Source organism: Silene latifolia, chromosome 6, assembly GCF_048544455.1.
Source record: "Silene latifolia isolate original U9 population chromosome 6, ASM4854445v1, whole genome shotgun sequence".
NCBI classification, from domain to species: Eukaryota; Viridiplantae; Streptophyta; class Magnoliopsida; order Caryophyllales; family Caryophyllaceae; genus Silene; species Silene latifolia.
This window is the reverse complement of record NC_133531.1, coordinates 15,829,920-15,839,943: the sequence shown is the minus strand read 5'-3', so window position 1 is coordinate 15,839,943 and position 10,024 is coordinate 15,829,920. Positions and strand designations below refer to the sequence as shown.

Sequence of the window (10,024 nt, the reverse complement as noted above, 5' to 3'; positions counted from 1 at the left end):
AGCATGTAACAAGAAGGGACACAAGAGGGACCAGTGCTGGAGGATAATTGGATATCCTAATGACCACCCTGTGTCAAAGAAATTTCCTGAGAAATCTCAAGCTTACAAACTCAGAAATCAGGGCAACTCTCACAGTGGTTATCAAGGTGGTTATCATGGTTCAGGACCTAAGGGTTACAAGCCTGGCATGAACAAAGGGAAACAAAGTTCCAGTTTCAAAGGAGGAAGAATGACTGCTAATGCTAGTGTAGGTGGAGGCCAATCTGAGCCTGAGGGATCCATCACCTTGACTGCTCAACAATTCGAACAACTTATGAGCAGTCAGAGAGGCAAAGCAAGTGGCTACCCTGAAACTGAGGACGAACTTGAAGCTAACTTTGCAGGTATGGCCTACTTAAACTGCAGTTACGCATCCAAAACCACACATGAGTGGATAATAGACTCTGGGGCATCTAATCACATGATTTCTGATCTAAATGCCTTAGAAAACATAAGAACACTTAACAAGAAACACAAGATAAACCTACCTAATGGAGAAACTACCACTGTTTCTCACATAGGAACATATAATTTTGATAATGGTCTAATCTTGAAGAATGTCTTATTTGTTCCTGCATTCAAACACAATCTTCTATCTGTCCAAAAACTAACACAAGATGAAAATTGTTATGTGATGTTTTATGCCAAGTCGTGTGTTATACATGACTTTCATGCCAGGACGATTAAGGGAATTGGAAGAGAAAGCAAGGGTGTCTATTACCTATTAAATAATGACAGTCAGTCACACCCTAAGTTAGCTAGTCAGTCTGATAAGATTAAGTATCCAACTTTGTGTAATGCTAATGTTTCTGTTGAACTAGGAAGGGATTCAGGTGGCATATTTTCTCAGTCTTGTAATGCACCTGATCCCACATGTAAGGGTTTGCCTAATATCAATGTTCAGGACTCTGATGTTTGGCATTTAAGAATGGGACATGCTCCAAATGATACATTGAAACATATTCCAAATGTTCCCTCACACACTCCACAAAACTCAAAAAGACTGTGTATTACATGCTCAATGGCCAAACAAACTAAGCTACCCTTTCCCATTAAAATAAATAAAACCACTGAGATATTTGACCTGGTTCATGTGGACACATGGGGAACATACAGAAAAGAAACCGGAACCAAACAAAAATACTTCCTAACCTTAGTTGATGATTATAGCAGGGCCACCTGGGTATACTTAATGCATCAAAAATCTGATGCCACTCAAATACTCATGCACTTCTACAAGTTCATAAAAAATCAGTTTCACAAGACCATCAAAGTACTCAGGTCTGACAATGCTCTTGAACTGACAGAAGGGGATACCAAGGACTTCCTGTTGTCTAAGGGCATTTGGCAACAAACAAGCTGTGTTGACAGACCCCAACAAAATGGAGTTGTGGAAAGAAAACACAGACACTTGCTTGAAATCAGTAGAGCAATAAGATTCAGCTCTGGCTTACCTTTATCCTTTTGGGGTGACTGTGTTCTCACTGCTGCTTTTCTCATTAACAGATTACCCACTCCTCTTCTGCAGAACAAAACACCCTATGAAGTTCTATTCAACAAAGTACCTAACTATGACAAGATAAGAGTCTTTGGGTGCTTAGCAATGGTCTATAATCCTGTTAGAGACAAGGACAAATTTCTCCCAAGAGGTATACCCTGCATTTTCATAGGCTACCCTCTCTCACAGAAAGGCTACAGGGTCTATGACATAGTGCAAAAAAGGGTGTTTGTCTCTAGAGATGTCAAATTTCATGAAACAGTCTTTCCTTGCAAAATCAAGAACTTTGCTCACTTTATACCAACCTTACACTCAGGGAAGTATCAACCTCAAACTCCACCTGAACCATCCCCAGTGTTGGAGCCAATTGCTGATTTTGTGGACCACACAAGTCATTCACCAGAGCACACAGTTGCCTCTGAAGAGCTCCAGTCCACAGCTCAATCTCTGGATATCATTCCAGACCCTGAGACTAGCAATGCTTCCACCAGACCTAGCAGGACAAGGAGGGCACCTGAGTGGACTAAGGATTTCATTGTCAATAATCCTGTCATGGCTCCTTCTACCATAGCTAATGTGGTACAACTCCACCTGGATAAATCCTTTGCTGGTCATGTCAGTACAACAACTTTTGTTGCTGACCCACTCACTTTTCAAGAAGCTATACAGCATCCCAAGTGGGTTGAAGCCATGAACGCAAAGTTACAAGCTCTTCATGACAATCACACCTGGACTCTTACCACCTTACCTAAGGGTAGAAAAGTTATTGGCTGCAAATGGATTTACAAGACTAAGTACAATCCTGATGGGTCTGTTGAAAGACACAAGGCTAGACTGGGGCCAAATAACCAAATTGGTAAAAAAAGTAGAAGGTGTTTGCCAAATTGGTAAAAAAACTATGAATTGTGACAAATTGGTAAAAAAAAAAAAGTGGAATGTGACAAATTGACCAAAAAACTATTCTACCTTATTTAATTTGTTATTCCTACCTAAAAATGACTAAACTACCCTTGCTTAAGTTGTGGTCGACTTTTGGGACCGAGGCACAAATTTTTTTTCCAATAAATTATCTAGATCTTCCATCTTATTAACATTTTTATGTTTCAATTTTTGTTTTATAAGAAATGATCTTTCATCTTACAAGTATTAAACTTCGTAAGTAGAATTAGACAGTTGGCATGGTCCTACTCGCCCTATACTTTTGGATTATTTTGAAGTATCCACCCGACCCAAGAGTGGCTACGTCTACAAATAAGTCATTAATGGTAGCTCAATTAAGATATAATATGCTTTTTAAAATGGGTCGGTCGTCAATTTATATCGGTTTGTTTTAAGTGAAATATTATACGAAGTAACTTATAAGTCAATCTTTAGGAGTAATTTTTGTTAAAATCAGTTTCGATATGAGTTTTTACGAATCTTGTCATTGTTTTGTTCAGGGGTGTAACCGAGCCGATTTGAGCTCGAGCTCTAATGGACTCAGAATCGGCTCGGAATTTTCCGAGCTTAAAAAATCAAAGCTCGGATTAGGCTCGAGCTCAACTCGAGCCCGCCTCAAGCTCTGTTCAATCATTATTTTCTTTGCTTTCTTGAAATTTTAAATCAAATTAAAAATAAAAATATTTAAGAAAAATAAAAAATACTTATGAAAAGTAGCAAATTTATATTATAAATGCTAAAATAACATTTTATTAAGAATAAAAACAGTTACAAAATGCCAAAATAAACACTAAAAAAATAAAACGAGCCTAGACGAGCTTCCGATTCCGAGCCCTACTAAGCTCTGAACCGGCTCAGATATGGCCCACCTCGGCTCGAATCAGTTTTGACCGATTTCGAGCCGAGCTTTGATCGAGCCGATTCCGAGGGCTCTGGCTGCCGCTCGGATCATTTACAACCCTAGTTTTGTTGAATTATTAAGATTGGAGAAGTGTCAACTTGGTTTGTTTTAAATTTCGGATCAAACTTAAGTTGTTAACGATGAGTCTCGAATTAATTTTTTTCGACTTTAATATTTCGGTAAGGGTAGTTTTGTCAAATCTTGTTCGAACAATCCCCTATTTACTAAATGAATAGGCGAAGCTCCAAATTTTCCCGCCTAAGCATATTTCCTAAAATAAAGTTTAGTTATTTTTAGCATATTCTATAAGTATGGTGCACTATAATACACATAATCTTTCAGATTTATATATTTATGTCATTTAGTATTTTATATTCTATACAAAATTATCTCCAATCTTTTTATGATATAAAAAGGAATTCTTTTTTTTTTTAAAGAATCATACGAAAATATTCATTAAAATTCTATGATAAAAAAATTGCGGCTAAAAATATATTATCAGTAAAATTTTATAAAATAACATCATTAATCTCTCTGTAATAGGAAAAAATTTCATTGAAATACTCATTTCATGATTAATACGATTTAGACTTTAATTTTTCAAATCATAATATAACGATAAGAAACCTAAAAAAAATAGCTAATTATATTTCAGAAGTATAATATACTAAAAAAAGTAAAACTCTATATATACCGTGCATATATTGCACGGGAGCTAAACTAGTAGAGTTCATTAAAATGAAAGTTTTTTTGCTAATTTGTCACCAATCAATAGTTTTTTTACCAATTTGTCACATATAACACTTTTTTTACCAATTTGGTTGCTACCCTTCACTTTTTTTACCAATGTGGTAGTTTGGCCGCTAGACTGGTGGTGCAGGGATTCAGACAAATGTATGGTGTGGACTACGATGAAACGTTTGCTCCTGTGGCAAAAATGTCCACTGTCAGAGCTCTTCTTGCTATTATAGCTATTAAGGATTGGGACACCTGTCAGATGGACGTGGCCAATGCTTTCCTACATGGAGAGCTAGAAGAGGAGGTGTATATGAAGTTACCACTTGGATACTCAGATGGGAGCTTACAGTGCTTTGAGCAGGGGGAGAAGAACACCACTCCTGAAGCTGAAGGGAAAGTGTGTAAATTACTCAAATCACTTTATGGCCTAAAGCAGGCTCCCAGGCAATGGTTCTCTAAACTATCTATGGTCCTGCTTACTTGTGGTTTCAAACAGTCCCATGCAGACCACTCCCTCTTTATTAAACAACATAATGGGAGCACTACTGTTGTTCTTGTCTATGTCGATGACATGGTTATTGCATGAGATGATCCTTCTGAAATACAAGCTCTCAAAGATCACCTTCATTCTGCTTTTCACATGAAAGATTTAGGAGCATTAAACTACTTTCTTGGCTTGGAAATTAAGAGAAGTAGTGTGGGTATTTTTGTCTCTCAGAAGAAATATACCCTAGATCTGCTGCACACCTTTGGAATAGACAAATCTAGAGCTATCCAACTACCGGTTAACCCTGTCATCAAATTGGAACCAGGCAAGGGCACTCCTTTGCCTCACCCTGACTCCTACAGGAAACTGGTTGGTAAGTTGATCTACTTGACCATCTCAAGACCTGATATTGCGTTTTCTGTTCAGCTTTTGAGTCAATTCCTTCAAACTCACACTTCAGATCATATGCAAGCTGCTAGGAGAGTTTTAAGGTATCTCAAAGCTGCACCTGGACAGGGTATATTGTTTGCCAGCACTTTAGCAGTCCAGCTCACTGCCTATTGTGATTCTGATTGGGCTTCCTGTGCATTCAGCAGGAAGTCCACTACTGGTTTTTGTATCCTTCTTGGGAACTCTCCCATATCCTGGAAGTCCAAGAAACAGTCTGTTGTGTCCAGATCATCTGCTGAGGCTGAATACAGGGTCATGGCAATGACTACATGTGAGGTTACTTGGTTATTTCAATTGTTTCAAGATTTAGGCCTACAACACTTGGGTCCAGCACATTTAAAGTGTGACAATCAAGCTGCCCTAGCTATTGCTGCAAATCTCGTCTACCATGAACGTACTAAGAACATAGAGGTTGATTGCCATTTCATCAGAGAGAAGATTCAACAGGGGCTCCTTACTACATCCTATGTCAACACCAAAGAACAAGTGGCAGATGTGTTCACTAAATCTTGTCCTATCTCACAACACAAGTACCTTCTGTCCAAGATGGGAGTTACATCTGACTTCCACTCTCATCTTGAGGGGGAGTGTAAAGAAGACTCTGACTCAGCTAACACAAAGTCAGGTGGTGACAACTAAGTATGGACTGCACTGTCCTTTGCATCACAGTACTCAACAATGCTTTTTGCTATTATCCAGTTGCTGCTTTGATCCACTGGTTAATAACCAAACTTTGTACTTATTAATCCCAACTGCTTCTCCGTATTGTGTAACATTTTGATATACAAAAATATACAACTCAAATTCAATACTTGACACTGTCTTCTACTTCCTACCATTAATCCTTAAATGCATCAATACTAAAACTCAATAGAACCCTTGTATTTGGAAATCATTGATACTTCCCGCTTGTCCGCTGTCTCGTTCTTTGCTCAAGGATTTTGTATATGTGTTTGGGTTTGACCCTGTTAATAAGGATTATAAAGTGCTTGCGATTGCATTTGAAGATATTCCATCTTAAGAGACTCCTGAAAAGACTACAAAGACGCACATTGCAGTTTATACACTCAGTGATCAAAAGTGGACCGTCAGAAAAGATTGCCTTAATATCAGATATGTACAGAACAGGTTGGCTTGGGCCATTTTATTCGCTATCAACTGCTGTTTTCTTTCGAGGGTCCGCATACTGGCTTGGACAAATTGATACACATATGGGTGCTACAACAGGACAACGAAAATTTAGGGCGATGGACTTTGTGGTTTTCGGGAAAATCAAGTTGGAATGGTTATCATGAACTATTCAAGATCTACTATAATCGTTCAAAGAAAAAGGTGTTCTTTTGTGAGGGTGAGGGTGACGGTGGCTATTTTGTTTGGGGAAAAATGTCTTATAATATAGCTAGTTGCAAAGTGCGGGAGTTCAAAAGCTTTGAGTCCCTATATAGAACTGGAAAGGTATTCGGAGAGCTTGGTATTGTTAAAAGGATACGGAGCTCGTGATTTGAGGTATTTCCCATGACACGGAGCTCCTTATCTTTTTGTCTTACCAATGGTTTTGGAAAGATTTCGTCAGGCTGCTATTAAACCTACCATAGTTATGTCAATTGCTACTCATTCCTTTTGTTGTTTGATTAGCAAGAATTCGTATTGTTCCTAAAGTAGGTATTGCTACTCATTCCTTCGTTCTGTATGCTTAGAAATCTGAAGATAAGAGGTTAAGTTATATGTTACATCGGTACTTTTTACTCCCTCCATCCCAATCATTTGCTTAGAATTCGTTGCTATGTCATCTACTAAGACTGGTAGATGATGGCTAATTTTGTAAGTAGCTTTGGTTCATGAGTTGTTTGGCATATGTAATCGGAATTTTGATAGGAAAGATGAAGGAAATGTAGTGTCTCTATTGATAAGATCATTACGAGTGGTACCTCTGATATTGGTTTGAAGCTCGTTTTCATCGTGATTCTCATCGTATATAATCAAATCATCCACCGTTTTAAATTGGAACCTTGCGTAAGGTTGTCTTACACAGGAGGTTGTGTAAATCGATTTCGATGATATGATCGATTGTAAATGTTCCACATTGATCATGTAAATACTTATGCAGGGTTTATATGAAATTGGACTCTACCACCTAGCTTTTGGGTCGATCAATATTTATATCAAACAGATTGTAAACACATTTAGGTAAATTTAAATGATTTACACACGTTTTATTCAAAATAATGCTCAACAATTATAAAGTTAGCAAAATGGGGTCTAGTTCGAAACTGAAAATAAAATATCAGTCTAAGTAGATCGTTTTTTAAGCAGCTAGATTGCTTAACAGCTTCCCTTGAATGCCGTGAGCAGACGCATTATCATACGTCAAAACGCAAAGAAAATAAATGAAACAGTCTAGGAATCTAGTCTCTAGGTATGGGTTGGGGCAAGTGATCCTTTTATATGTGGTTCGACCTCGACTACCCTACTAAATTAGCTTAATTGAGTTAATAATTTGTTTGATTGGGGGAGGGCGACAAACCCCACGTCCCCACATCAGTTAGACAAAAACAATAATAATATCGATATCAAATATCTCATAAATGCCTTATTATATTTGTGTTTGATAAAATCTTATCAAAATATTTCAAAAATACCTTTTTGTGTTTATAGTCTACTAGGACTCATCCGAGGTACTTGATATATTTACTTCAAGCCCTTCGTCCAGTGCAGTCTCCTGATCGCTTACTCCAAAACCTACTGTTGTGGAAACGATGAAGAGCAGGAAGAAGCGCAAAACTTCAACAAATTTGCGGCCGATACCAGAAACATCGTCAGACACTCCCGAACATTTGCCTCATTTACCGGAATTTATGTACGTTCCACCCGAAGTTTGGTCTCAGATTTTCGCAACCTTGCCTGCTAAAACTTTAGTAAGATTCAGGTGCGTATGTAAATCTTGGTGCTCCATGATCGATGACCCTAATTTTGTTTTAATTCATCTTCAACGTTGCAAAATAAATTATGGAAATGATAAATTATTGCTAGCCCTCGAGGGTTTGCGAGCCCTTAGTGAAGGGTGCTTGGTGACAGTTCGTGAGGCTGAAACTCTTCGAAAGACCGGTCGTATTTTTAGGAAACCTGATTCATACTTATACCATATGATAGGTGGTTGTAATGGGTTGTTCCTTGTTAATCGAAAGGACGGCCCTCGTTTCCAGGAAGAATTGAGATTGTGGAACCCTTGTATTCGCAAATCTTTAGTACTTCCCACTTGCCCGATGTCTCCTTTTTTGCTCAAGTATTCTGTATATGTGTTTGGGTTCGACCCTGTTAGTAAGGATTATAAAGTGATCGCAATTGCAATCGAAGATTGTAAGGCTGAAGAGTCTACAAAGACACACGTTGCAGTTTATACACTCAGTAATCAACAGTGGACCGTCAGAAATGATTGCCTCAATATGAGTTATCCATACAGAATAGGTAGGCTTGGACCATTTTATGGGCTACGAAAAGCTATTTTCTTTCGAGGGTCCGCATACTGGCTTGGACAAATTGATAAAAACAGGATTGATTTAACTCATCTTGGTTGCTTCGACTTTGATAGTGAAAAAATAACTTTTTCGAAACTGCCATTTACTTGGGATGAAAAAGGCTCACTACGATTCCTGTTTCTTCTTGGGGAGTCACTAGCGGTTTTCAGCATTTCCTTGGTAACTTCAACCATATGGGTACTCGAACAGGACAACGAAAAGGAGCCATGGACTCTATGGTTTTCGGGAAAATCAAATTGGGCTGGTTATAAGACATTCGAGGGAATCGATAGTTCAAAGAAAAAGGTGTTCTATTGTGAGAGTGATGGTGGATATTTTGTTTGGGGGAAGGAAGCTTATAATATAACTAAATGTGAAGTACAAGAGTTCAAAAGATCATTGAGTTACTATATAGAACTGGAAACATATTCGGAGAGCTTGGTGTTGTTCAAAGGATACGGAGCCCGTGATTTGAGGTCCTTCCCATGAACAAGAGAATACTACTCTATTTGTCTTATTATTCAACCTCCAATAATAATGTCAGTCGCTACTCATTCCTCTTGTTGTTTGATAGCGAGAATTCATGTTGTCGTAGCATCTAATTTTTCGTCCTTGGCAGTCCCTTAGTTTTGTATGCATAGAACGAATTATTATTTTTTATGTTTTATATCATTCTCCAATATTTTGTACTCGTAGATTATTCGTAATTATTATTGTCGCTTATATCTCCCACTTTCATCTGTGAAACAATACTCAGGCAGAAAGTTATTTCTACATTTTACAAGTGCCTCAAGATTTGGTTATTGTTTGATCTGCACAGAAAAAAATGAGTAGTTAAACATTGATACTGTGTACAAGTCATTTGCTTCTCTTAGTCGGAGTAAACATGATTGCAACACAACCCGAAAATGTGATTTGTTACTTATACCAGTCCATGGATCGACAAGAGCTGAGCTTTTCTGTTAAATGAAATGAATCAACTCCGCAACGAGCTTATAGAATTAGGTGCATGAGACCGGTCCAGAAGTAAGTGAGGTTCCATCTTAAAACCAATTGGTGATAGGAGGAGTAGCTCACTAACTTATAAACAAGCCCCTTCACTATTATTCTACCGATGTGGGATAATTTCCCTCACACACATATGGGAAGAGACCTCAACAAAGATGATACGGTTACACTTGGCGTATGAATCGTCTTTACACTACTAATAAAATTTCAACATGTGGCGGAATCTATTATCTAATCATATAGTGAATTTGAAGAAATTAACATTATTAAATGCGGGAGTAGTGAAATAAACGATAATAACGACAAGAGTAGTGAAAGTAATAATAGGCACAACAAATGTAATGAAAATAACATTAGGAACAAAGGATATATAAAGTATTAAAACTTAGCTAAGAATTCGATTTAAGAAAAAAAAATATTTATTTAAGTATGAGTTTGATAAAATTAAC

At 37.7% G+C, this 10,024-nt stretch overlaps 1 protein-coding gene across 1 annotated transcript; it reads left to right on the top strand.

The window, feature by feature from the left end:
- Positions 1-7,808: 7,808 nt before the first annotated feature.
- Positions 7,809-9,056, top strand: LOC141587566 (F-box/kelch-repeat protein At3g06240-like). The gene has a single exon (XM_074409041.1). The coding sequence runs from the start codon at positions 7,809-7,811 to the stop codon at positions 9,054-9,056; it is 1,248 nt and encodes a 415-aa protein (XP_074265142.1).
- Positions 9,057-10,024: the final 968 nt, after the last annotated feature.